Raw genomic sequence first — 26,376 nt, forward strand, 5'->3', positions numbered from 1 at the left:
CAAGGCGATCAAACCGGTCAGTCCTAGAGGAGATCAACCCTGACTGCTCTTTAGAAGGCCAGATGCTGAAGATGAAACTCAAATACTTTGGCCACCTAATGAGAAGGGAGGACTCCCTGGAGAAGAGTCTAATGCTGGGAACAACAACAAGGCAAAAGAAGAAGGGGCCGGCAGAGGATGAGGTGGCTAGATGGAGCCAATGAAGCAGTCGGGTGAGCTTAAGTGGACTCCGGGGGATGGTGGAGGACAGGAGGGCCTGGAGGAGTGTTGTCCATGGGGTCGCGATGGGTCGGACACGACTTCGCGACTAACAACAACAAAAAGGCTGGCAGTCCATGTTTCCATGAAAAAGGTTTCCCGCTCCTGCAATACAGGGGTGTTCCCTGCTTTCTCTTCGTAAGAGCCCTGCGAGGTAGGCCATGCCAATGAGCAGCAACAGGCCTAAGGCCTCCCTCAAGGAACAGTGCTGTGCACTCACCGGGTCGAAGACCAACATCCGGCAGAGCAAGTGGACAGCCTCGTGGGTGGCTTCTCCTGAGAGCATGTACAGCACCGACAAGGAAGGCTGGAGAGGGACAGGCAGAGTCAGCTGAGCAGGGGGTTTGGACAGGCGCCCTGCTCTCCCACTCCCCCCTCCCTGCCCCAGGTGTACTCACCGGCTTGTGACTGCCACGCAGTACGTGGGCCCGGGCCCCCTCACAGGCCGAGTGGAGGGCAGCCACAGGAGGCGTCCCCAGCAGATCTGTGATCAGGTCCAGCTGCCGACCCAGAGCAGAGGGCGAGAGAAAGAGGGCAGGAATAGACGGGAAAAAGTTATTTTCTGCCTCTTCCTCTGGCCTCTTCCAGCTCAAGGCCTCTTCTGAGGTCCTGCCTGACAGAGAGGCAGATCTTTTTCCAGTCTTCCTACATGCTCCCAGCTGTTTCTGGACTCCCAGCGGGGATATACATCAGCTTTCCCCAGCCTGGTATTCCCCTGGTATTTCATACTACAACTCCCAGCATTCTTGGCTGGGGAGCTGGAATCAGAAACATCTGGAGAACACCGGGTCAGGAAAGGCAGGTGTACTTTTCCAGCCACTGCTCTCCCCCCACCACACTCCTCATGATGACGGCTGCTCCTTGGTGACATCTGCTTGAGTTACTGGAGAAACCAAATGTCCCTATTTCATCCACAGGAGAACAAGCGCCAAAGGATGGCGGCTCTCTTGGGATATCCTACTCTGGGCCTGGTGGCCTCCGGATTTCAGTGCCATCCATTTACCAGCAGGCGCTGCTTGCAAGAACCCAGATCTCACCAGTGGAAAAACAGCTTCCCACTGGCACCATCTGCTGACCCTACGTGAGAATTATAGACTGTAACAGCAGCAGTGGAAGCCTTTGTCACCCAATGCCAGTAAATAACAGCATCAGGTTGGCTGATGGCCACATTTCCATGCCACCTAATGTCAAGATGGAGTGACCCACATTCCTATAAGCCAGTGACGGTGAACCTTTTAGAGACCGAGTGCCCAAACTGCGACTCAAAACCCATTTATCACAAAGTGTCATCACAGCAATAAACCTGAAAACTGAGGTTTTACTTTAGAAAAAACAACTCACAGCCAGTCCAAGCAAATATGTATATATCTTGGCAGTGCATTGACCGGCCATGCGAAAGCTCGGATGAGACGCAGCTAATGAGTCGCAGCTTGTGACATCATCGCCGGGCACCACTACTCCTTTCCGAGCATGCGCATGGCCCCTATGTGCGCTGTTATCCGATGTGCGGCTACTCGGGCACTGCTGGGGCGACTTGGCTCAAGTGCCAATAGAGAGGGCCCTGCGTGCCCGCTGTGGCACACATGCCGTGGGTCCGCCACCATTGGCCTAACCCTGCCCTGGTGCACTCCCCTAACCCTAATACAGGGCTAAAGTTCCATAGAAAAGGGGGATTTTGAAAAAGCCATCCTTGAGTAGCTTTTTCTGTGCAGCTCATCATTTCTGCTCATTCCAAACACATTCCAACCGTCAAAATCATGCCAGGACACCTCGTTTTTCTTACCCTAACCCTACCCTGGTACACACCGCTAACCCTAATACAGGGCTAAAGTTCCATAGAAAAGAGAGCGATTTTGAAGAAGCCTTCCTTGAGGAGCTTTTTCTGCACAGCTCATCATTTCTGCCCATTCCAAACACATTCCAACCATCAAAAACCTGCCAAGACACCTCGATTTTCTAACCCTAACCCTACCCTGGTGCAGACCCCTATCCCTAATACAGGGCTAAAGTTCCACTGAAAATAATGCGATTTTGAAAAAGCCTTCCTTGAATAGCTTTTTCTGCACTGCTCATCATTTCTGCCCATTCTAAAGACATTCCCACAGTCAAAATCATGCCAGGACACCTCGTTTTTGTAACCCTAACCCTACCCTGGTGCACACCCCTAACACTACTATAGGGGTAAAATTACTTTAAAATAGGGTGATTTTAAAAAAGCTTTCCTTGAGTAGCTTTTTCTGTACTGCTCATCATTCCTCCCCATTCTAAACACATTCCAACCATCAAAATTATACCAGAACACCTTGTTTTTTAACCCTAAGCCAGTGATGGCGAACCTTTTAGAGACCAAGTGCCCCAACTGCAACCCAAAACCCAGTTATTTATTGCAAAGTCCCAACACTGCAATAAAACCTGAAAACTGAGGTTTAGAAAAAACACCTCACAGCCAGTCCAAGCAAAGATATACGTATCCTTGGCTGCACACTGCCCTGCCATGCTAAAGCTCAGACGAGTCACAGTTATTGAGTCGTGGCACAGGACATCATTGCCTGGTGCCGCCACTCCTTTCCAAGCATGTGCATGACCCCTATGTGCGCGGTTATCTGATGCTCGGCTTCTTGGGCGATGCTGGGGCTCCCTGGCTCACGTGCCAACAGAGAGGGCTCTGCAGGCCCGCTGTGGCGCGCATGCCATTGGTTCGCCACCACTGCTATAAGCCAATCTTGTAGTATCGCTTTGGTGCTGCCTGCTGTCCACTTGGAGAAATCAGAACTTCTGTATTTCCAGATAGGTGGCTGGATGCGATTGCCCTTTGCAGCTGATTGACGGGCCCTTTTCATGACACGGATGCAGAAATCTCCAGCCACTGGGAAGTTCCCATCTAACCTGCAAGCTGCTTTTGTGTTTATCTCTGAATAGAGATAGGAAGCCGTCTGAAGGCAATTAAGGTTTACATATCCTACAAAGAACGGAGCTGTTCCAAAATTCTGAGCTACACCTCTTGCAAGGAGACCTTTTTCGCATGGAATAACACTGGCTTATTTGTGCATAGCCATGCAGAGACTTGAAGTCTGCGATGGTATCTGAAAAGTGCTAGAATGATTCAGCATGCCTTACTTGTGAGTAGACATGGAAGCCTTGTCCTGCTTGCTTCTGGCTGACTGAGTTTGACACCAGCTCCCCAGCCCACCCCCAGGAATCCCACTCCTGCTCTGGCACTCAAAACCTCTCCCATTTTGCAATTTTACCCTCAGGCTGCAAAAGGAACCGCATCCCACCTGAGGAAATACAACCAGTGACGATGGCTTTGGCCCCAGTAGAGTGGACACACCAAAACGCATGCACACTTCTCCCAATATTGGTTCTCCTACAACAGACACCTGCTGAATAGGGCTCTGGGCCTGGAAGAGGATACGCCTGCCAAGGAGTTCAGCAAAGATACAGCCCACAGACCAGATGTCGATTGGACGTCCGTAGTGCCTGGAGCCCATCAGGATTTCGGGTGCCCGGTAGTACTGAGTTACCACCTCTTGAGTCATGTGCTGGGACTCATCCGGCTCCTCTACCCGAGCCAAACCAAAGTCACAGATCTGAAGGAAAGATGTGGAAAGCATAAAACACAGGAGGTATCTGGAAGGAGAAAAGTCATGCAGCACTGCCCTAAATCCTCCTGGGGCTTCATTCTGCAGCACACCATCCCCTGCTGGAATGAAAATGGTTGCTTGGCCCCTGGTTTCCTGTTTAAAATGGAAGAATTGTGGATAGAGACAACCAGGAAGTCAGAGTTTTTGACCAAAACGGTGGGGAAAGACTCTCCAGCATGTTTTAGCTTAAAGCTCTGAATGACAGTAACTAAGGCTCATGAGAGGTATTTTAGCTTTTTAGGATGGAGTGGGAAGTGGAATGAATGTCAGGAAACCCCCAAGTCATGGGAGGTTAGGGGAAAGGAGGTGAGGCAGGGGAGAAGAGGGGGATGGAATGGAATCCAGGCCAGGGGCCCCTTACGCCTCAGAGCTCTGACACTGGAGGTTTGGGGGCCACAATCTGACAGATTCCACCCAAGATCATCCTGCTTGTTTATTTTATTTATTTACCTACCATTTATTTAACTTCAATACCTCCCCGTGCCCAAAGCTCTCTGGCCTGTTTACAATACTTCCTTAAATGAGACCATGATATAATAAAACAACCTGTATTTTTTCCCTAGAACAGAACTTTAAAATCTGCCTTGTTGCTGCTCCCCAAGCCTCATGTGGAAGAAGGCCTTAGTTGATGAGCACAGAGTCAGCACAGCTGGTAAGGGTGCTCAGTCTGGTGTTACGATCTCAATGCTTATAGATGAATCAGGTTCGGACACATGCAGGTGGCCAAATGCAAGTGGGCCAGAACTGATGTGATGCATTCAGATCTTCTAGCTTGGTTATGAGTCCGACTGCCACACTCGGACAAGCTGCAGCTCCTGAAAGGCCTTCAAGGGCAGCCTCCGTGCTGTGCATCGCAGGAACCTAATTTGCACATCTCCAGAGCACAGATTATTCAAACCAGACTGTCCCTGTCCAGAGAAAGATGTAGCTGGGCCAAAAGCGCCCAGGAAGTACTCCATGCCACTGAGGCGACCTGAGTACCAAGCAACAAAAACTAGATGACCCGCAAGCTACACGCCGGCTGCGTCAAGGAGAGCATCGCCCCATCCAGGGCGGGCTGGACACTCCCCATCTGGCCAGAAGAGGAACACACTATTAGCCTCCCAGCCGTATCTGGACTGAACTTCGGTTTCACAGCCCTGCTCCAGTCATGCTGCAGAATCCACGGAGCTGAGCCGTGTTCCCCAAGCGTCGCCACCCGGAGCCAGCCGTCATGCAGGGACGGAAACAATGCAATGCGATAGCCCCCACTCCCACAGCCACTCCAGGAGAGTATCGGGGTCGACTGTATCAAAACCCACCCAATCCGAATCATCAGCCTCATCCAAGAGTGTCTGGAGCCACCCCCTGCTTAAATATTTGCCGGCATTTTTAGAGGAGATTCATTTGAACAGCTTGTCCTGCAGCGATGTTTATATTGGGCAAAGCACATTCAGACCTTTACATCCACTGTCCTCATGACAACCATCTTACGATGCAAGTCTATTATTATTTCCCATTTCTATTTCTCGTAATTATTTCTATTACTATTTCCATTGTGGGGAGACAATGGAGACCAAATCAGCAACTCCTCAGAGGCAACCAATGAATGCTACTGCAGACATCGAACTCAAGCTAAAGTCTTGCAAAGCCTTTTAGAGATTATCAACCACATGAAGTAGAAAAACTTTAAAACAATGCAAGGCACAATTCTACATATAGACAGAAAAAAGTCCTACAACTGGAAGACTATTTTTTGTCTAAAATGCAGGTGTCCTGCCCTGAGTCACTCTACCTGGGTGACCCAACATTTTTGATAAAAGAGAAAATCATTCCACATCCTATAGCATCCTTCCCCAAACTGGTATCTTCCAAATGCGTTGGCCAACAACTTCCATCATCCCCAGCCAGCATGGCCAACTGTGGTGACGGAGGCAACTGTTCCCCCTCCTGGCTATGAAATTATGGATTACCTTCAGAACACAATTGCTGTTGACCAGCAAGTTCCCAGGTTTGATGTCCCGGTGAAGGACACCAGCAGAGTGCAAATACTTCAGCCCTGGGGAAGAGAGGTGGAGAGGAGGAGGAGAAAAATTAAGGGTGGCTCAACATTTGATTGAAGGAAATGGATGGAGCAAAGAACTAAGCCATGCTGTGTAACTGAGTGGGGGCCACCAATTAATCGGCAGGCCTTTTTACAAAGAAATTATTTCAGCACAGGGACAGATGGCAAAAGCTTTCTCAAAAAAGCCATTGTCCTCTACTTTCTCTCTTGCTCCCTCAGAGAAGTCAATTTAACAGATAGAGTCAAAAATTAACTAAAATTCTTTTATCAGGTTACAGCTCTGCAAAGAACATGTTGGAAGGGTGGGAAACCAAGGAAAATGAGTGAGGTGCAATAGAACAAAGTCAAAAAACAGACAGGAACAAAAGGGCACAGCAATGAGGCAGAGAAAAACAGGAAACAAGTTGAAAGGGAGAATCATGGAGAGGAGAGGAGAGGAGAGGAGAGGAGAGGAGAGGAGAGGCAAGCCAGAAACATTCCAAGGATGGGAAATTCAGAGATGAGCTGAACAGCATCAAATAAGAGTCAGAGGAACTCTAGAAGTCCATCTAGTCCATCCTCCTGCTCAGCGCAGGAAATGCAGAACCAGAACATGAGAAGCCTTCAGCCCACGTAGGCAATGGCTTCTGCCAGTTGCTCTCGGTACCAACCACTTTCACCTAATGTTCAACCAAAATCTACCCCTCCTCTGACTCAAGCACTAACTTCTTTAAGCAGCAGACAGCAAGTCTTTGCCTGACTCTATGTGACAGTGCCTCAGGTATTTGAGAGTCCTGCCATGTCCCGCCTCAGCCTTCTCTTTTCCAGGATCAATATACCCAGTGCCTCGACCTTTCCTCACAGGATTTCTCTTCCACTTGCCTATCATTTCCACTGCCCTCCTCTGAGCCTCTTCTCATTTGTCTGCATCCACACTGGACACAGGACTGAATACAAGGATGGGCAAGGGCAGAACATTATGTTCCATGATTCTGAAACGATCTGTCTTTTAATGCAACCTGAAACTGGTTAGCATAGCCTTCCCTAGCTTGGTGCCTTGCAAATGTGTTGGAATGCACTCCCATCATCCCCAAAATGGCCATGCTGGCTAGCAGTGATGGAAGTTACAGTCCAACTCATATGCAGAACACCAGACTGGAGAAGGCAGCAAACTCAAGTTAACTTTGCAGTCCAAATTCCAACATCCTTTTCATATATTCTGCTGTCAAACCAGGTTTTCCCCATCCTATAACTGTGCATTTGATTCCCCCTCCCACTCCAAATGCAGACCAACTTTTCTCTAAGGATAAGTCACAGCATCTCCATATTAAACTTACCCCTGAGGATCTGATATAGAAAGACCTTGATGTGATCAGCACTGAGTGGTTGTGGAGAGACGATGACTTTGTGAAGGTCACTTTGCATCAACTCAGTGATGACATAGCTGATGGTCATTGTCAAGGACAGTGCACAAAGACGGCCCAGAAAATGCAGGTATCCGAGAGCCCAGCCCGTCCCAGCATGTATCAGCAAGAGGACACACGAGCTAACAGTTGAACCAACTGGTTCCAACAAAATTAGGAGACAGAAACACAGAACACACGTGCACATGGAAGTAAAAGGAGCAGAACAGGAGTACAAGGGTGGACCATGAAATAGATCAAACTGAGATAGAAGACCAGAAAAGAACTTGAAAAATGAAATAATTCTGTTGAAACAGTTGGGACCATACAAGAGGCCAATATGGTTGGTAAGAAGAGACCAAGAACGGAAAGCGAGGAAGAAAGGAGGGAGGAGAAAAAAGAATTAAGTTCCTACTGTAGACAACAAATAAGCTGTGCTAACAGCAGAAGAATGCTGGGAACAATAGATGACAATAAATAGATGGCAAAAGAAGAAGGGGATGGCAGAGAACGAGGTGGCTGGATGGAGTCACTGAAGCAATCGGCGTGAGCTTAAGTGGACTCCGGGGGATGGTGGAGGACAGGAAGGCCTGGAGGAATGTTGTCCATGGGGTCGCGATGGGTCGGACACGACTTCGTGACTAACAACAGCAGCAGCAGCAGCAGCAGCAGCAGCAGCAGCAGCAGAAGGAAGAAGAGCCTCATGAAAGACTCCTGAACAATCTTAGCAGTTATGAAATAAAATGGAGGTCCTCTAACAAATCAGTACGTTAAAGAATAGAAAGGAACCTTACCAGCATATACTGAGGGCCAGTGTGGTGTTGTGGTTTAGAGCACAGGACTCAGGTGATCTGGGTTCTAGTCCCTGCTTAGCCAAAGAGCCAGTTGGGTGACTTTGGGCCACAGATTCTCACCCCAACCTACCACACAGGATGGCTCTTAGGTTGAGAGCAAGAGGATGAGAATGATGTAAGCTGCTCTGAGTTCTTTAAAAAAGCAAAAGGCAGGGTATAAATTTAATAAATACATAATTTCTCCCAGTTAAGGGATTGAAAGTGGGATCCCAGAGGTTCTGTATTAGGACCAGTGTTTTTCAACCTATTCATAAGTGATCTAGAATAAGGAGTGAACTGTGAAGTGGCCAAGTTTGCTGATGATACAAACTATTTTCTGTGGTTAAACCCAAAAGGTATTGGGAGGATCTCCAAAAGGATTTTCCAAAGCTGGGAGAATGGGCACCAAAATGGCAAATGCAGTTCAGCGTAAGCCAGCACACAGTAATGCACACTGGAGCAAAAAGTCCTTAACTTCAGGTATAAGCTGATGGGATCAGACCTAGCAAAGATTGACAGAAAAAGGAATCTTGGTGTTGAGGTCGATGAAAATGTTAACCCACTGCACAGCTGCAGTTGCAGAAAAAAGCAAAATTCCACATTAGGCATAATTAGGAAAGGACTTGAAAATAAAATTGCTAAGATCATACTCCCCATTTATTTATTTATTTATTTATTTATTTATTTATTTATTTATTTATTTATTATTTATAACATTAGGAAAGGACTTGAAAATAAAATTGCTAAGATCATACTCCCCATTTATTTATTTATTTATAAATAAATAAATAACATTTCTATGCTGCCCCCATCTCAACAAAGCCTCAGGGCGGCTCACAAAGGATACATAAATACATAAAAATATAACAATTAAAAAAAATGTTTAAAAACCCCCGGTGCATTCTCAGCTAAAAATTTAAAATCCTATTAATTCAAATAATTTAACAATTAAAATAAGTTTTAAACAAAAAGGTCTTAGCCTGACACCGAAAAACAAATGGTGTGACCACATTTATAATGCTGTGCATAGTTCTGATTACTGCACCTGAAAAAAGGACATTATAGAGTTGGGAAATGTCCAATGGGGAAGCCAAATGATCAAAGGTTTGAAGCAACTCCTCTATGTACAGTTGTTTAGCTTAGAAAAAAGGCATATGGTACAGGTGCTCAAAATTATGCATGGTGTGGAAAAAATGGAGAATTTTTTTCCCTGCTGTAATACTAGAACCCAGGGTCATCCCTTGAATCTGATTGGTGGGAGATTCAGGGCAGAGCAAAGGAAGTACTTCTTCATTCCATGCATAGTTAAACTAGGAATTCGCTGCTGCCGCAAAATGCAGAGAGGGGTCACCAAAGGGAGTGGACAAATTCATGAAAGATAAGGCTATTGACAGTCCTGATGGCTGCGTATCCGTATCAGAGGCCAAGGACACCAGCTGCTGGGGAACTAAGACAGGCAGGGGCTGTTGTGCCCATATCCTCCTTGGGGGATTCTTTGAGTGAATGTGACCAGAATACTGGACTAGGTGAATACTTGGCCTGATCCAGCAGCGCTCTTCTCGCATTCTTATGATAAGAGGCACAAAATTAAAGAAATGATAGAAAATATGAGGAGAACATGCGAGAGATGATGCAGAGGAAGGAAGGAACTGAAATGGAGCCAAGCAGAACACCCAAGAAGCTGTGAAAGAATTGTGTGAGAAGACAGAAAAAACCCCAAAGCTTGACAGAAACTGTAAATGAAGGAACTAAACACAGATGGGAAACACAAATAAACAAACAAACAAACCAAGTATTATTATTATTACATTACATTTCTATACCGCCCGTATCCAAAGCTCTCTGGAGAGTTCACAACATTTAAGCTCCCCACTCAGATTTCAACCAGGCCGGACCCTGCTTAGCTTCCAAGATCATGCAGGATCAGGCACTTCTGGCTATCTGGAAGACTGTATGACTTCTGCAGGACTGTAGTGAAAAATATCCTGACAGGCAACAGCAGAAATTTAAACAAGTGGTAAGAAAAAAATATAAATGAGTGAAAAACATTGAACAGAGAAAGTAACAAAGTCTAGACCATGATAAATGATAAGCAAGGGAGTAACAACAAGAAGAAAATGTCAGCAACAGGCCTCACTGGCTTGTGTAAGATCAAGGATACATCTCCTCAAAACAGTCGATTTGTGGTGGCTGGAGAATGTCCAGTGCAGACAGGACCTGGGGGCGGGGGAGAAATAGCATTGGCAAGGAAAAGCGTTTTCCCAGGTCCAGTCGCAGATAAGATAGGTGGGATAAGATAACTACCTATTTGTGCTGTGACGTGGTCAGCATAGTGCTAACACTTGGCTTTTCCAAAGTAAGCACCATTGAGTTCAAAGGGATGTGTTCCTAGATGCACATCTGTGATGCTGCAGCCTAAACCGGTTTAGCAGCTATGGGTCCCCAACGTCTGCCCAGGCTGGCCCATGCCATTTTGGCACCGGAGGAAACAAATCTTGAAGCACCTCTCCCCTGAGCAGTAATAAATAATAATACAATTAAAGGTGCAATCCAGTGCAAGTTTGGGCAGAAAAAAGGCTGGCTACTGGGAGTTGTAGGCCTTTTTTCTGTCTAAACTTACATAGAATTGAGCCCCAAAGATCTAAAATTTGCTGCCCATTAATGACACAGAAATCAACTGAAAGAGGTGGAAGCTTCACTCTAAATGGGGCCGAGCCAACACTCCTATATAAATACTGACAACCACATGAGGACACCCTCTTCACAACGGAGCCAAGGAAGGATTAAATAAAGCAAAACCTCAATGGCCCACCCTGGACCTTAGTCCCACATCTACACCCCACTTCCGGGGATTGCCTAGCCTAGGCCTGCACCGGAGCCACCGCAAACAGGGAAAGGCACCAGGAAAGCCAGACACCGAGATCAGAGGACACTATGTGGACGGGGACCCACCCCAGAACCAAGAAACAGTCTTGCATGTCATATATACTCACTCACATTGTCGTGCTTGAAGTAACAGAGCATTCTCAACTCTCTGAAGACCCGTTTGCAAGAGACCAAGTTCTGGAAAACATTGGGCATCTTTTTGAGTGCAACACGTGAGCCGTCCCGGGGATCTGTCACTGACCTGCAGACGGAAATTTGGCATCCCGTTCAGCTTAGAAAACACTTGCCCTTCCCAGGACGTTGCTCCCTCAGTCACCTCCCTCCTTGCCCCCACCTCCATCTTCTTGCAAATAAAATTCTTCCCCACTCACCATACTACACCAAATGCACCATAACCAATAGGCCGGTCCGGTTCTGGTTCCACCATCACTGCATTGTTGGGTGCTGTCTGCTGTTGCTGGGGGGAAACTATCTGTACTCCATTATTGCAATAATATTTCTGGCCCCCGCCTAGCCCAGCTGCTAAAGGGGGCTGTATTAACCCAGTAAGTGCACCAAAAACATTGCTACAAAGCTGAGCTTGGAGGGGGTGATTGGGGTCCTGAAAAGCCATTGGACAGGATGGAGAGTATGATTTGGGGAGAGTTGATTGTTTGGAGCAAAGACAGGTTGTTTTGGGAATCCGATGTGTGATGGGCTTCTGGGATAAAATTGGGAGTCCAAGGTGTTCTTTAGAAAACTAGGAGGTCTGAGCTGTGGGAATCTTTGTGAGTGACTAGTGAAGAAGCAATGCCTGTGAAATTGGAGACTCAGAGGGTTTAGGGGTGTCCAAGAATCTACTGGGGGATGCTCTTTATAGTGGTATGCACTCAGCCCAAAGGGTTCTGTAAGCTTCCAGTGTTTTAGAAAGCAAGGATGTGTTCTGGGATACCTTGAATGTGGAAGGCTCTACACAGTGGCTGGAAATTGCAGGAAACTCAGACTCTGGGGTGTTATACAGACAATTTGAAAGCTCTCCTGTATCTACCTTGGGTACACTCTGTTGAAAATTGGGGTGATTTAGTAGCTGGAAACCATCGCTATCTAATTTACTTCCCTCTAAGTTGAAGGTGGAACACTGAGCAATACGTATAGGGAACTTGGATGTTTTCTTTAGGATGGTCTTCAAAGTTTAGAACACTTGAATCAAACAAAAAGGGTTAACTGGTCAAAGATCAAAATATATTTGGGGATGTAAAGGTTTGCAGAGAGAGTAAAAGCACTGGATAGAGTCACTCTGTTAATATGAGAAACTGGAAGAATTACTGGCTTTTAAATCAAGTATCTTATGGCATTAGGACTGCTTAGAAGTATCCAATACCAAGTAGAAAAGCACATAACTTTTATCTCAACATATAATTGAGATTTAGGGAAGCAACTGTTGTTGTTGTTCTATTATTATAATTTCTTCACAAGCTAATGCAAATTCTGGGCTGTTCAGAAATGTTGAGAGCCCAGTCTTCCCCCTGTTAGATTTGGGGGGAATCCCGTAGACATTAAGGGTGATTTTGAGGAATAACTTAGGGCAAGTTGAAATTTAAGTGAGGTATTTCCAGGAACTGGGGAAGGAGGAGTCAATTTTGAAGGTGCGCTTCAAGATATTAGGAGAGGGGTCTTTCTAACAAGGTAGGAACATTCAGGGGTGCAATACATAAATTTTAGGGGCCACCAAAATGAGCAGAAGTCTCAAAAACCATTAAGATCTTAAATGGTGTCTGCAGAGATGAGAAAAGTTAAAAAAATACTGTGGGGTCCCTTTACTGTTACAAAAGGAGCTATGAAAGAAACCTGCACAGTTGAGAAAGGGGTGCCTCAGGTGATGGGGGGGATCACTTTTGGGGAAACTTTCTCAAGAATGCAAGGAAGGGGGCCCAGTCTCCTTTTGTAATAGTACAGTGAAGAGGGAGGGGGCAGCTATCTTTCAGGAATCAGACGTCCTTTCAGGATTTGGGGTGTTTTGAAGCAATCTAGAGGTGTCTGAGAAATCCCCCTAAAGTGTGGCTATTAACTGGAGTTCTGGAAGGAGGTATTGATCTCTGCAGAGCAAACGATTAGGATGCAAGCCTTTTTTTTCTTTTCTGGGCTTGGGGTGGGGGAATGGCTTTTTTCAAAGGGAAAAGCGGGTAGGAAGATATTCTTCGAAAAACAGGAAGGTAAATCTGGGGGCGCCTAGAGATGATGTGAGTATTTTCCGGAGGGGGAGGAGGGGACACCCAAGTCTTATCTGCACCAGTCCTCGATCCACGTGAAAGGTGACCCTACCGAGGCGGAAGCCCCTCTCCGGCGGCGGGGGGCAAGGTGGGGGCGCCCATCGCGCGGAAGGGGGTCCTTCCTTCTCCCCCCCACCCGCCCCCCGGGTGGGCTTCGCCGCGTCTCAGCAAGGCATGGGGAGGTGGGGGGGGGGGCTGCGGCCAGAGGCGAGCGGGGCTCCCCCCGGGAAAGGAGAAAAGACCGAGACCCCCCCCGCACCCCACCGTCCGCGGCAGAAGGGCAAACCCGAGCGGGGGCTGCTGGCGGCGGGAGCGGCGTCTGGGCGGGCGCCTGGCCGGGGTCTTTGTTAGCGGCGCTGCGGGTCCATCTTTCCGGGCAGGAGGGAGGAAGGCAGGCAGGCAGGCAGGAAGGCGACGGCGGGCAGGCAGGAAAAGGCAGGCAGCGGCGGGCGAGAAGCGCCGGCGGACCCCATCTACCGGCTGCGGGGAGAGAGGCAGGCAGGAGGGAGGGAGGGAGGGACGGACGGACGGACGGAGGAAAGGGAGAGATGGAGAGAAGAAAGCAAAGGGGTTGTGAAAAGAGACTCGTTCTAGTGCCAAGCCCGGGTGGACTTGCAGGCGGCAAGAAAGAGCAGAGAAATGAAGCGCTGCTCGTTCGTTCCAGGCCCCGCGCGACGCTTCCTCCAAGTTGACCGACCCAGCCCGGCAAGGTTCGCCCTGGCCCGCGTGTGTCTGCACAACAGCCCTGTGAGGTTGCGCCAGGCCAGCGGTGGTGATTGGCCCACGTCGGGGCTTCATAATGGCCATTTCAGGAAAGGAAGAAGAAGTTGGGGGTAAAGGAGGGAAACCAAAGTAACTGCTGAGAAGAGAGACCACTGGGGGGAAAGAAAGAGAAAGCTGGACATTGGCACGGGGAAAGAAAGTGTTAGAAATAGATAGAAAGGAGAAGGGGGAAAGGATTTTATATACAGGTTGTGAACCTATTTTGTATGGTTCGTTATATTCGTTGTAGATTTTTGTATTTTACTTAGGCGCAAGTAATTCACTGTGCAGTCCTATGCCAGTTTAGATGTGGGGAAAGGCACACAGTTCCTACAAACGTGGCATTCTGGGAGTTGTAGGCCTATTTTCCTGTCTAAACCGACGTAGGATTGTGCCCTTGAAAACTAATTTAGCAGTGAGAGTTGACACATTTAATAAATGAGTGAAAAAATCAGAAGAAAAGGATGGATGGATGGAGAGAGGGAGAGAAATTCTGGAAGGAGGGATGAAGAAAAGGGGAAACAGAAGGGAAAGAACAGTTGGAAAAATAGTGAAGGTGAAGGAAAAGAAAAATGGAAATAAAAGGGAAACAGGAAAAAATGAAAGGGGAGATTGGAATAGTAAGAAATGGAGCCATAAAAGAGGAAAAAAGATGGGGGGAGCTTTAGATGAAAAAGGGAATCTGAAGATGAATGAATAAGACTTCTAGGATGGCCTTCTTCAACCTGGTGCTCTCTAGGTATGTTGGATAGCAGTTCCCAGCATTCCCCATGCTGGCTGTGGAAGTTGGGTGTTGTAGTCCAATACATCTACACAAGCTAAATCCTGCTGGATCAAACCAAGTATCCATCAAGTCCAGCATTTTGTTCACACAGTGGCCTTCCAGGAACCCACAAGCGGAACACAGTGTAGCAGGACCCTCCTGCCCATGTTCCACAGCAGCTGGTGCACCTTGGCATACTTCCTATAGAGGGCCCCTAGTTGGGGAAAGCTGCTCTACTTCATGGCACCCCTGAAAAGGGATGATGGGCATGATCGCAAAATTATTCATCTTAAAGCAAAATCCATTTGGACTTGCAGGCAAAACCTTATGAGCCCGGCTAGGCAGGAATGTGCTCTCCATCCACCTGTCAGTTTCTGCTGGACGTTTCCTGGTCCTGAACTTTGTACACTTATCCGTGAGTGAGAGAAACATTATGGTGAAATGGGTTCATCATGAAAAGGATGTAGGGGAAACGGTTCTCTTGGTTATCTCTGAAACTGGGTGTGTTGGAGGCCAGAGGCTAGCAGACTGCGGAGGGCATAGGGTCCTAAATTTTGTTTCGATTTTCTTTTCCTAAGACTGCCTGAAACGGAGTGCATCCACCAGATGTTTTACTCAAACATCAGAAAAGCATGATGTCTGCGTGCAGCCAACCCGCGCTTGCATCTGAATATAACGTAAGTACATGTGACAGGAAATCATGGCTAGCTGCATGCTTTTCTTTGTTCTATTTATACCCCTCTTTTATTTCCTGTGAAAACTACTATGTGCGCACATACTGTTAAAGGTGTATGTGTTTCCCTGTAAACTATGAAAGCAGGCCTTTAAGGGGGTTTCCATATGGACCTTTCCAAACCTTGAGATTTTTTTCTCTGGGTCCCTACCCTTACAGCCCTCACCTACCAAGTTACAGCAGGTGGCTATGAGAGAATGAGCTTTTACAGTAGTGGCCCCTTGAGTGTGGAAAGCCTTCCTGGAAAACCCTTTTATGATTGATTGATTGATTTCATGTTTATACCACCCAATAGCCAAAGTTTCTCTGGGCAGTTAGCACATTTAAAAGCTAAAAACATATAACAAGAAAACAAAGACCACATCAGTACAAGTATTAGGACAATAAAACAATAAAACCACAGCAATTGCAGTTGGTGCAGAGGTACAGTAGCATCATACGAAAAGCCGGACTAGATAATCACAAGCTGGAATTAAATTGCCAGGAGAAATATCAACAACCTCAGATATGCAGATGATACCACTTAACAGCAGAAAGTAAAGAGAAACTAAAGAGCCTCTTGATGAGGGTGAAAGAGGAGAGTGCAAAAGTTGGCTTGAAACTCAACATTAAGAAAACTAAGATCATGACATTCAGTCCTATCACTCCCTGGCAAATAGAAGGGGAAGAAATGGAAGTAGTGACAGATTTTATTTCCTTGGGCTCCAGGATCACCACAGATACTGACTGCGGCCAAGAAATTAAACAACACTTGCTCCTTGGGAGGAAAGCTATAGTAAATCTAGACAGCATACTAAAAAGCAGAGACATCACCCTGCCGACAAAAGTCCATATAGTCAAGGCTCTGGTTTTCCCAGTTGCAATGTGTGGCTGTGAAAGATGGACCATAAGGAAGGCTGAGCACCGAAGAATTGAGGCCTTTGAATGGTGGTGCTGGAGGAGACTCCTGAGAGTCTCTTGGTCTGAAAAGAAATCAAATCAGTCAGTCCTAAAGTAAATCAACCCTGGCTGCTCTTTAGAAGGAGAAATACTGAAGCTGAAGTTCAAATACTTTGGCTACCTAATGAGAAGGAGGGACTCATTGGAAAAGACCCTGGTGATGAAAATGATTTAAGGCAAAAGGAGAAGGGGATGGCAGAGGATGAGGTGGCTGGATGGGGAGGTGGGTATGGGGTTGGGGAGGTGGGTAAGGGGTCGGGTGGACTCCAGGAGATGGTGGAAGACAGGAGAACCTGGAGGAATGTTGTCCATGGGGTCGCGGAGAGTCAGGCACGACTTTGCAACTGAACAGCAGCAGCAGCAGCAGCAACTCATTGCAATAGTTAAAACAGGAGGTTACCAGAGCATGGATTAGTGTAACTAGGCTTTTCTGTGCAGATAGACTCACAGTTGATATCTCAGCTTAAGCTGATAAAAGGTTGTCCATGCCACTGAGCCTACTTGTGACTCAAGATACAGTTCTGGATCCAGAAGCACCCTCAAACTACAAAGCTGAGGGAGTGCAACCCTGTGCAGAAGCGGTTGGATAGACAATCCATCCACCAACAGCACCTCCATCTTGTCTGGATTGAGTCTCAGTTTGTTGGCCCTTGTCCAGTTCATTACCATGCCCAGACACAGATTCAGAGTGGCCACTGCCTCACTTGAGTTTGATGAAAAAGAAAGGTAGAGCTGAGTGTCATCTGCATATTGATGGCCCCTCATCTCATACCTCCAGGTAACCTCCTCCAGCGTTTTCCTGTAAATGTTGAATAGGGGATAAAATAGAGCCCTGTGGTATCCCATGGCATAACTGCCTTGGCGCAGAGCAATAACCCCCCAGCAGCACCTTCTGGGATCAGCTGCTCAAGTAGGAGTGGAACCACTGATAGGCCGTTCTTCCCACTCCTAACCCAGCCAGTCTATCCAGAAGGACACCATGGCTGATGGTATCAAAAGCCACCGAGAAGTCCAGGAGAAGCAACAGGGTTGCAGTCCTCCTGTCTTTCTCCCAGGAATGGTCATCCCACAGAGCAGCCAAGGCTGTTTCCTTTCCAAAAGCAAGCTTGAAGCCTGGTTGAAATGGGTCTGGATGGTCCATTTCATCTCAGAGTGCTTGGAGCTGTTCGGCCACCACCCACTCGAGTACCAGGAAGGGAATGCTGGCCACAGGCCTATCATTGTTAACATCTTCTGGGTTCAAGGTTGGGCTTTTTCAGGAGTGGCTTAATTACACCCTCTTTTGGCTTAATTACACCAGCAAAACTGAACCAGACAGTGCTCTGGATGCCTCTGTTTTTGGAACCGCATTAATTGCAGTGTCCAATTCATGATGAATCTAAGCGACTTTCTCTCCAAAGTTCTGTGCAAACTACTGAGGGTTCCAGTTTCTTTCTCTGACCCAGATTCTAGTAGGCCACAAACCTCTCGGAAAATTTCTGCTGGGAGACACTGAGAAGACACAATGCCTCTTTGCCACCCTCACTGCCACGGAGTGGGCTTGATAGGAAGTGGGCTTGTTCACCAAAAGAGGACTTCTGACTTCTCTCCAAAACCCTCAGTTAGAATGCTTAACCATTCCAGAGGAAATTAACCATCTGTAATTTAAAGTAGCCTCTTCGCTTATTTGTTAGCAAAATTATTGAACACTTTCAGTGTCATTAACATCTGGCACTCGGGCGTTTGAAATGATGTTGAAGTTTCATCTCATTGTAGCTTTGTTGATTGGGTTCCTTTGCCGTTGGTTTCGATAGATTTCGTGCCACAAAGTTTCTTTTCCTCAGCTCTCCAGTGTGAGGTGACTCACGTTATTTGTTTCACTGTGATTTTAATTTTGTTTTAATCTCTGAACATTGCCCAGAGAATTTTGGTTCTAGGATGGCCTATACAGTCTATCAGCTAATGTCGGGTATCACCAATATACCTGTGGGCACTGCGCAGGGCACCCTCCAGGCTCTCTGTCCTTCCTGATTTTTATCTTACTTCTTACACTTTGGTGTTCACCAAGCTGCAAAAGGAACTGTAGCCTCCCATGCCTTCTTTATTTATTTTCAACAGTGCCCAGGACCTTAAGGGAACCCCTTAGCCAATGCACACCTCTTCTTCCCATCCTGTCCCAGCCAGACGAATGGCCTTGAACAATCCGTAGATTCTCCTTCATTAACAGACATGAAAAGAGGACTTTCTTTGTCTAAGGCAGATTGGAGTTTACCGGTAGATCACTGCGTGTTTTGCAGTTTCTGAGTTCTGGCTAACAACTTTCTAACAATAGCAACCAAGGGTGTGATCCTGTGACAAGTTTAGACAGAAAAAAGACCCACAATTCCCCCGCATTCCCAGTGCAGCCATACATAGCATTGCACCCTAAAATACATTTTTCTCACAAATTAAGTTGCTGAAGAACTGCAAGGAGAAGGCCATGGGAGGCAGAGTTTTGTGTGAAATAGCTTGGTCTGGTGCTGAGTGCAAGTGCTCAGGGTGCCTTGTTTTTTTGCTCTTGTTGTCAGTCTGCCTGCCTGAGCTTTGATTTGGCACCTGCCTCTCTTCCTGCCTTTTTTTCTTATTATCCTGCTCTTTTGCCAAAAATGAGTTGTTGACAAAGGCTAACAGAAATGGCACAAAAGGAAAAGGAATTGGGAGTGAGGAAGGGAAGAACTGACACTCAGACAACAGTTACTGGTTTCACGTTTCTTATATACAGTTCTCCCCTCCGCACTGCCTGTGTGTGTGTGGCAGAGAAGAGTGAAACACCCTGCTTGCTGCTGTGGTTTCTCAGACAGCTGCATGGAGTTCACTGGTCTTGCTCTTTCTGTGATGTTTCTCCTGCCCTGGGCTCCCTGGCTGGTGGATGAGGCCTGTGCCTGCAGTCCCAGAGGCCTAGAGTTGAAGATTTCTAGCAAAAAGCAAGGGCAGTCGCTCCTGACCCCGCTCGAAGGGATATCTCCTCAGCACCCTTTGAACTTTACCTAAGCATTCCACCCATATAGCTCTTGAATGCCATATGGCTGGGTTGGGTCAGACCACGTATGGGATTGCCCCAATCTTGGCCGAGGTGTGCCTTCACTGGGTGTGAGGCCTCTGCCATCTCCAGATGTCTCTGGTAATCTTCATCTTGGGGTGGAACCCAGAGCTGCTGATAACCCTTGTGCCTGGCACTCCACGTCCACAGCCCTTCTCCCTCATGGGCTTTTGAGGTCAGGCTGATCTCAAATCCAGCAGCAAAGAGGGAGGGAGACTGCCCTGGAGCATCGTGGCTGAGCATGGATGTGAACTGAAACAGAAAAAATATACAGGACAAATTGAAAATGTCATGGCTCAGGCACCCCCACTGGCAGAAGAGGAAAGAAAATGCAGATTGTTCAATGGCAGAATTATTATTATTATTATTATTATTTGATGATGATGATAATAATAATTATTATTAACATTTCTGTATTGCCTGTAACCAGAGCTCTCTGGGCGGTTCACAACAGGGTATAAAAACAATAAAATACAATACATAGAATGTCTTTTAAACATTTAAAAATAAATCAAATAGCATAAGAATATATTAAAATGCATTAAATGAAATGAAAAAGAGCTGGCCAAGAAGGAGGAAAAAAGGAATTCGGATAAACCCATCAGGTCCAGGGCAATCTTTAAAGGTCTCCACAAAGAGGGTGACCAGTGGACCTGCTCAGTCCATTGCCTGGGGAGGGGTGACGTCATGGCTCTTGGTTTCCTTTCTCGTGGTTCTTGAACCCTAAATGAGACTTGGATGGGGCCAGTGATGTAGTGGAATGGGCTCTCACAGGAATACAGTGCCAGCACTGTGTGTGTCAGCAGGGACACCGACGTCTGCCAATCCCTTCAGAATTTCCTGTCGCCTCCACATTTCTCTCCAACAGTTGGACTGGCACAATATTTTGTCAAGTGCCTACACATCACATGTCCTGCTATGGAACAGCCCTTCAAATAAAGGCCACCTTTAAACAGAGAACTGTCTTCTGTAAAGTAGGGCACATGGCCACAGTAATTCCAGGATTCCTCCAAAACAAGCCAACCTCCAGCTGTTATGGGTCAATAAAGGCAAGGTGCGTTTGTTTGGATGGACTCCCAGGAAAGTGACAATTAAGAGTTTTATAACAGATTAATGATGTTTGCCCAGCAGGCTGGTTCCCAAGATAAAATGATGACACACTATATCTCATGGACAATATAAAATACAGCTTTTCCCTTTGGCTGGCCTGCAGAACACGAACACACGTTGCTCACTCCATCCACCCCAGGACTGCATAAGGTACCATGTAAGTGTGGGACAGGGATGGGAGCTTTCACACAAAGCTAACAAAAATTAATAAATGTCTTTTCTTGCCCTTCCTCTCAAAGTTGGGATGTAGGCTGTCCATCTCTCTTTTACGGGACTTGGGAGCTCTGAATTTTTAGATGTACCCTAAGGCAGTTTTTAGAGGTACGCCATGAATCCCCCAGCAGCATAGCTACGACTTGTAGTCCTACACTTCTGGATCACACCAGGTTGAGAGAAACTCCCTTAAGGTGCTCAGGAGACTTTATTATATAGAGATTTAGAATGTCCTTTGCAAAAAGGTTCAGGTATCTTCAAGCTGGCTGGCTGCTTAACACACTTTCAAAGGGGTGGAAAGCCACTGTTTCTAGGTCAGCAAGGAAGCAGTCAATTCCAGAAAATGTAATCCTAAAATGATTTGAAAATCCCAGATTCTGGACTAAGGAGAGCCCAGAATTTTCTACATTGCTCATAGATCACCAGAAGCCGACTGCCCCATCCCCAAATAGAATCGGAGCTACAATTGCACAGTGGAATTTAGGATCCTTCTAGATGGAGGACTCTTCGAATGGCCAATCCAAAAACTTGGTGCAGTTTTCCTACATTTCTTCCTTGACAGCCCCCCCCCCCCGCCATTAACACAGTGGTAAGAAGGAAGGTGGAAGAAGTGGTGGAAAAACATGAGAGGTTTACAAATTGAAGGCAACTTTGCCTGGAACCTCCCCCCCCCCCATCACTTTAAAATGCCATGAATGATTCAAGATGATTGCAGAGAAAAAGCCATGCATAGAAACTCCTGCAGTGAAGAAATAATATTTAAGAACAGAGTGCCTCTGAGCAGATGGGGAGAGCAGATCGCTGGCTTCACCACGATCCACCCACCTACCAGAGCTTCTGGGCAGTGATGACACAGTCCTTAATTTGCCATTCCGCTCTGCAGAGCAGTTCAGCCTTCTGTCTCCCAAGCCATCAGCTTTAACCACCAGGCTTGTTTTAGGTATTTAGGGAATGTCCTTCTCACTTCACATGCTGCAGAGCTGAACCATGTCACTGAAGAAGCAAAGTTTGACAAATGCAGCTAAGGTCTCATATCCAGCTGGTGCCGTAACTTTGCACCTATGTGTAATCCTGTATAATTATGGATACACTCTGTTTCATTTTCTTGCTGTACTTTTAGCTGATTTGCTGTGTGCTTTCATTGCCATGTTGGGCGGAAAGACAGGCAGTATATTTAATTAACAAATACTTGATAATGTAATGATGTTTAATCATAAGTGCCAGGAAAATAACAGCTCTTTTTTTCTTTGTAGGATGTTTTCTTTTGCCATCCTCACTGTACTTGCTTGTGCCATCACCATCCATGCAGGTAAATAAATCCCAGGGTGGCCACCGTTCCCAGAGCGTGTGTGGCTGTGCTCTAGCATCGGGTCACGGTGCCGTGGCTCACTGACTTCTCTTTTCTCTGGATCTTCTATTCCAGCAGCTATTCAGCCCCGTGCATCTTCCTATTCGGGCGAGTACGGTGGAGGTGGAGGAAAACGCTTCTCTCATTCTGGAAACCAACTGGATGGACCCATAACTGCCCTCAGGATTCGGGTTAACCGGTGGTACATTGTGGGGTAAGCACAGTGGGAAGAAGGCTGTGGCTTGGGATCATGTATGCCGAGGTGCAGGTAGTCCATTTTAGACCGTGCAAGTAACGCTTTTATATGGCAATCTGTTTGTGTAGCTCAGGGCAAAAACAACCTTCTGTAGTTTTGCATTTTAAGCTCACTCAAATCAAAGCATCACCATGACTACAGGGAAGAAAAGGAGTTGGCTTCTGGTGGCCTCAGCCCATGTTCAAAAGGTTACGGGAACCAATCCAGCATGAGAGGAGCATGGAGGCAAGGCCTCCCGTTGCCTTCAAAGCCATTTAGATGGCCAGTGTCAGCCAACTGAATGTTTCCCCCTTCTTGCAAGTAGGAGGGGCTGAAGCGCCACCTGGATGTGACATATGACGCAAGGGACTGCCTTGCCCCTCTCCATCCTGCCCCAGAATCCCCGCCAGGCCTTCCATTTCTGGGGTCTCAGCTGGTATGGAAAAAACTGTGCCAGCGAGCGGGCGGAGGGGCTCCTTCCCTGAAATGTAGCAGTGGGGACTCTGCCCTTTTCTGTGGCCAGCCAGCCAGAGTCTACCAGGCATGGGTCTGTGCCCTTATATATGGCTGTCCATATATTAAACATCCGGATAAAAATATCTGTAAGCAGCTGGGAGGGAGCCCTGATCAATTGACTGTCTGAACTTAAGGTTAACCTTTTCACTGTTTGTAGGGAAATGTAGGATAGCCTCTGTCAAGTCAGTTTCAAGGGCACTGGAGGCTTCTCATGACTTTGTAAAATCAATAAATAGCTGTACATGCAAATGTAATTAATGAGAAAGGAAGGGAGACTCCCAAGAAAGGTTGGTTGGTCAGTCTAACCAATACTAGTTCCCAGGGCAGAATAATAGCTCATCTCAAAGTCCAACAAATCCAGGGCTTAGTTAAAAGTGCATCCCAACAGCATTTGCCCTTCATTAAATCATCCTGCTGGTCCAAATCCACTGATAATAACCCAGGCTGACCTGCCATCTACATTTGGTGCATGGTTGAGAAGAAGATGGCTTTGGAAAATGTCCCATTTCCCTCACTTTCAGTTAGATTGGATTGGGATGAATGGTGCGCACTTCTCTCCAGAGAGTACTTACTTTTTGCATCCAATATTTTACTTGAATGCAAGATCTTTCTTACATAATGGATTTCTGTTCTGCTTTCTGAGGACTCAAACTACAGTATTTCGAGGGCTAAACAAGTGTGACACCGCCCCGCCCCCCAAGCTCAGACAATAGAGGCCAATGTGATTGGTACCTGTGAGTGTGGTAATGCAGAAGTGTAACAAGCCCAAATTGGGTAGTGCCTCTGACACACAGAAGTGTGAGGAAAGCATTTCTTTCCTTGCCTCCTCCCTACGAACTGTCTTGTTCAGACATTTTCTGTGTTTGCGTTGTTCTCTGTTCCTTATTTTAAATTAGTGAGGTGGAGATTGCGCATTCTCTTGCACTGGCATCAGGTGAAATGGACAAGCACAGGGGTGGGCAACCTGCATCTCCAGTGCCACATACAACCCTAATTTCTAAAGCCCTGGACAAGCCACTCACTCCAGACTCCTGGGGAGAATAATCTGTCCCTTTCCCTGCATGCTGCCGGCTGAGGAGGAAGAGGGACAGAGAAAGAGAGGGCTGTCAGAAACGGAGGGAAAGGAGAGTGCCCCTCCCCATTTTGGCCTTGGTCTCTCCCACCACCAGTATGCAGCCCCATAAAGTTGAGAACCCTGCAATGGAATGCAACCCAGAGCAGAAAGAAGATTCACCAGCCCTGCTCTGCCCATGGGATGAGTTAATCTTGAGCCTTAGAATGTTTTCACCCATCAGGTTTAAAGCAATTCCGGCTTGCATCAGTCGTCATGCAGATGTGAGAGACCACATAGGCCAGAAGGCCATTTATGTTACAGATGTCATTTTCATTTCCATGTTCTACACCATGCAGACAAGGAGTATTTTTTCCTCCTGCTTATAATACAGGGTGCTGTTGCATTCATGTCCATGGTAGCTACCATGAAAAGAGGTAAGCCCTGGTCTGAGCCAGCATGGCTTTGATGTTCTCACGATATCCTTTGCGTATTCCAGCCTCCAGGTCCGTTATGGCAAGGAGTGGAGTAACTACGTAGGTGGCAACTCCGGTGACCTGGAGGAGATCTTCCTCCACCCTGGCGAGTCCTTCATCCAAGTCTCCGGGAAATACAAGACTTACGTCCGGAAACTGGTCTTTGTCACTGACAAAGGGCGTTATTTTCCTTTTGGCCAGGACACGGGTACCAGCTTCAATGCAGCTCCCCTCTACCCAAACACTGTCCTGCGTTACTTCAGTGGCAGGTCTGGTTCTGTCATTGATGCCATTGGCTTTCACTGGGACAACTACCCAAGCAATTGCCCCAACTGTAAGAAGTGAAGGGGAAAACGGCTAGAGAGAAGCAGGCCTCTCTGGGTGCGACCGCACGGAGCAAGGATGGGGTGTCTTTGGCTCATCTCTTTGGGAATTGCCTTCCCCTTGTTCGAGACTTCTTGCAGCCCCCTCAGTCTCCAATAACTCTCTTCCCAGGTGGTTTTCCCTTCACCAACTGAACAGATTAATCCATCCATTCGTCATCTTGCACATCCACTCACCCAGCCAGCCATCCATCAGTTCTCTCAAAATGTTTTCTGTTCTTCTTTTGGAGTTCAGCTAAGCCAACCAACCTCTGCCTCATCTCTGTCCCATTTCCTCAGACCTTCCTCCCCATCAAACAGTCACCTTGTATACCGTGCCAATTGATCATAATAAACAATAAATAATAACAAGCAAATGCCAAACAAGACATTAAGGATCTCTTTGTTCTGTCTTCACCTGCCAGCTATATTGGACCACAGTTCCCAGCATTCCTGACCATCGGCCTTCCTGCCTGGGGCTGATGGAAGTTGAACTCCAAAGCATCTAAACAGTGCCAGGTTGGAGTTGGCCGAGTTGGCACTGTCACTAGAATGCAAGCACAATTCTCCACTGGAGACCCAGAACTGGGCAGTATAAAAATGAAATAAAGAAAGAAATGTTAAGTGTTATGGAAGCATTTAAAACCAACTCTTAGGCAATGATTTCGGGACAACTGTGTCCTTGGAGCTGTGCAGGCCTGCACCTGAGGTGGTGGAGTAGACTTTACCACTCAGGGAGTGCCATTTTGGAATATTTCATTGCAAAATAACTCCTTGCATACCTAGCTTATTAGGGATAACAGTTCAAACCTAGATCAATTTTTAGTCATTTCAGCATTCTAATTACAGGGGCTGGGATGGTTTGCTTTTAGTTCAAAGGGACATTCAATAATGAGCTGTTCCTCCTGAATTCTGATGTGGTGGAGTCCATATGCTCAGGACTTGGTCACCTGCGGTACCTGCTTGTGAAGATGAAGGCCTCCAAGTTCCTGATGGTGGGTGAAAATGCCGGGTTGAAGGACTCAGCCTTCTGGAGAAAGCCAAGCTTCAATTGTAAACGATAAGAGAAAACTTAAATTGCCAACCTGTTCTTTCATGGAGGGCTTCATGGTCGCCCACCCAAAAGTATTATCTAGTCTCTGCCTGCTGAGCAGAAGTGCTTCCATTTGTTGGTTATCCATCATAATACCTAGAACAATATTGCCAATGAGGGACAAATATTCCTTTCAGGAGTAGGATACATGCCTTTCCTATGTGCATGGTATACAGACCAGAGGAATGCCATGAACCACATCAAACAAAACTAGAAATCATTTGGTGTTCCCAGTGGAATAAAGAACCAGTCGTGGAATGTGTATACTGCCCAATAGTCAATGCTCTCTTAAAAATGCTTAGTTTTATTCTGAGGAGCCAGTGGAGTATTCATCTTGGTTGCACACAAACTATTTCAGAAATCTTTGCAGGCACTTTTAAAAATGCTGACCCTTAAATCACACCTATGCACTTTATTCAAA

The 26,376-nt window shown here is 46.8% G+C and overlaps 2 protein-coding genes across 3 annotated transcripts in view; one reads left to right on the plus strand and one right to left on the minus strand.

Annotated features, from left to right (window-relative positions):
• The window catches only part of LOC123032152 (serine/threonine-protein kinase NLK2-like), an 18,672-nt gene extending 5,006 nt beyond the window's left edge, over positions 1–13,666 (minus strand). Inside the window, exons 1-8 of the mRNA XM_044447843.1 lie at positions 11,419–13,666; positions 11,159–11,288; positions 10,323–10,378; positions 7,263–7,369; positions 5,855–5,940; positions 3,639–3,848; positions 657–758; positions 479–565 (exon numbers count right to left, since the gene is read on the minus strand). Coding sequence (XP_044303778.1) covers positions 479–565; positions 657–758; positions 3,639–3,848; positions 5,855–5,940; positions 7,263–7,369; positions 10,323–10,378; positions 11,159–11,288; positions 11,419–11,660 — 1,020 coding nt within the window. The 5' untranslated portion in view covers positions 11,661–13,666. The remainder of the gene's footprint in view (positions 1–478; positions 566–656; positions 759–3,638; positions 3,849–5,854; positions 5,941–7,262; positions 7,370–10,322; positions 10,379–11,158; positions 11,289–11,418) is intronic.
• A 1,730-nt stretch (positions 13,667–15,396) lies between these two features.
• LOC123032234 (zymogen granule membrane protein 16-like) lies at positions 15,397–25,246 on the plus strand. 2 transcript variants are annotated; one of them, XM_044447971.1, is made up of 5 exons: positions 15,397–15,498; positions 20,683–20,818; positions 22,128–22,183; positions 22,298–22,436; positions 24,524–25,246. In XM_044447971.1, coding segments are annotated over exons 2-5 (519 nt in total). In that variant the 5' UTR covers positions 15,397–15,498; positions 20,683–20,816; the 3' UTR covers positions 24,846–25,246. The 2 variants fall into 2 exon arrangements, with proteins under 2 accessions (XP_044303906.1, XP_044303909.1); XM_044447974.1 differs by lacking the exon at positions 20,683–20,818 and having other exon boundaries at positions 15,416–15,498.
• Positions 25,247–26,376: the final 1,130 nt, after the last annotated feature.

This window comes from Varanus komodoensis, unplaced genomic scaffold (assembly GCF_004798865.1).
Source record: "Varanus komodoensis strain SLA01 unplaced genomic scaffold, ASM479886v1 scaffold53, whole genome shotgun sequence".
NCBI classification, from domain to species: domain Eukaryota; kingdom Metazoa; phylum Chordata; class Lepidosauria; order Squamata; family Varanidae; genus Varanus; species Varanus komodoensis.

Coding starts and splice junctions, on each gene's coding strand:
- LOC123032234 (XM_044447971.1), top strand. Junction 22,184..22,297: donor TGCCATCACCATCCATGCAG/GTAAATAAATCC, acceptor CTTCTATTCCAG/CAGCTATTCAGCCCCGTGCA. Junction 22,437..24,523: donor AACCGGTGGTACATTGTGGG/GTAAGCACAGTG, acceptor TGCGTATTCCAG/CCTCCAGGTCCGTTATGGCA.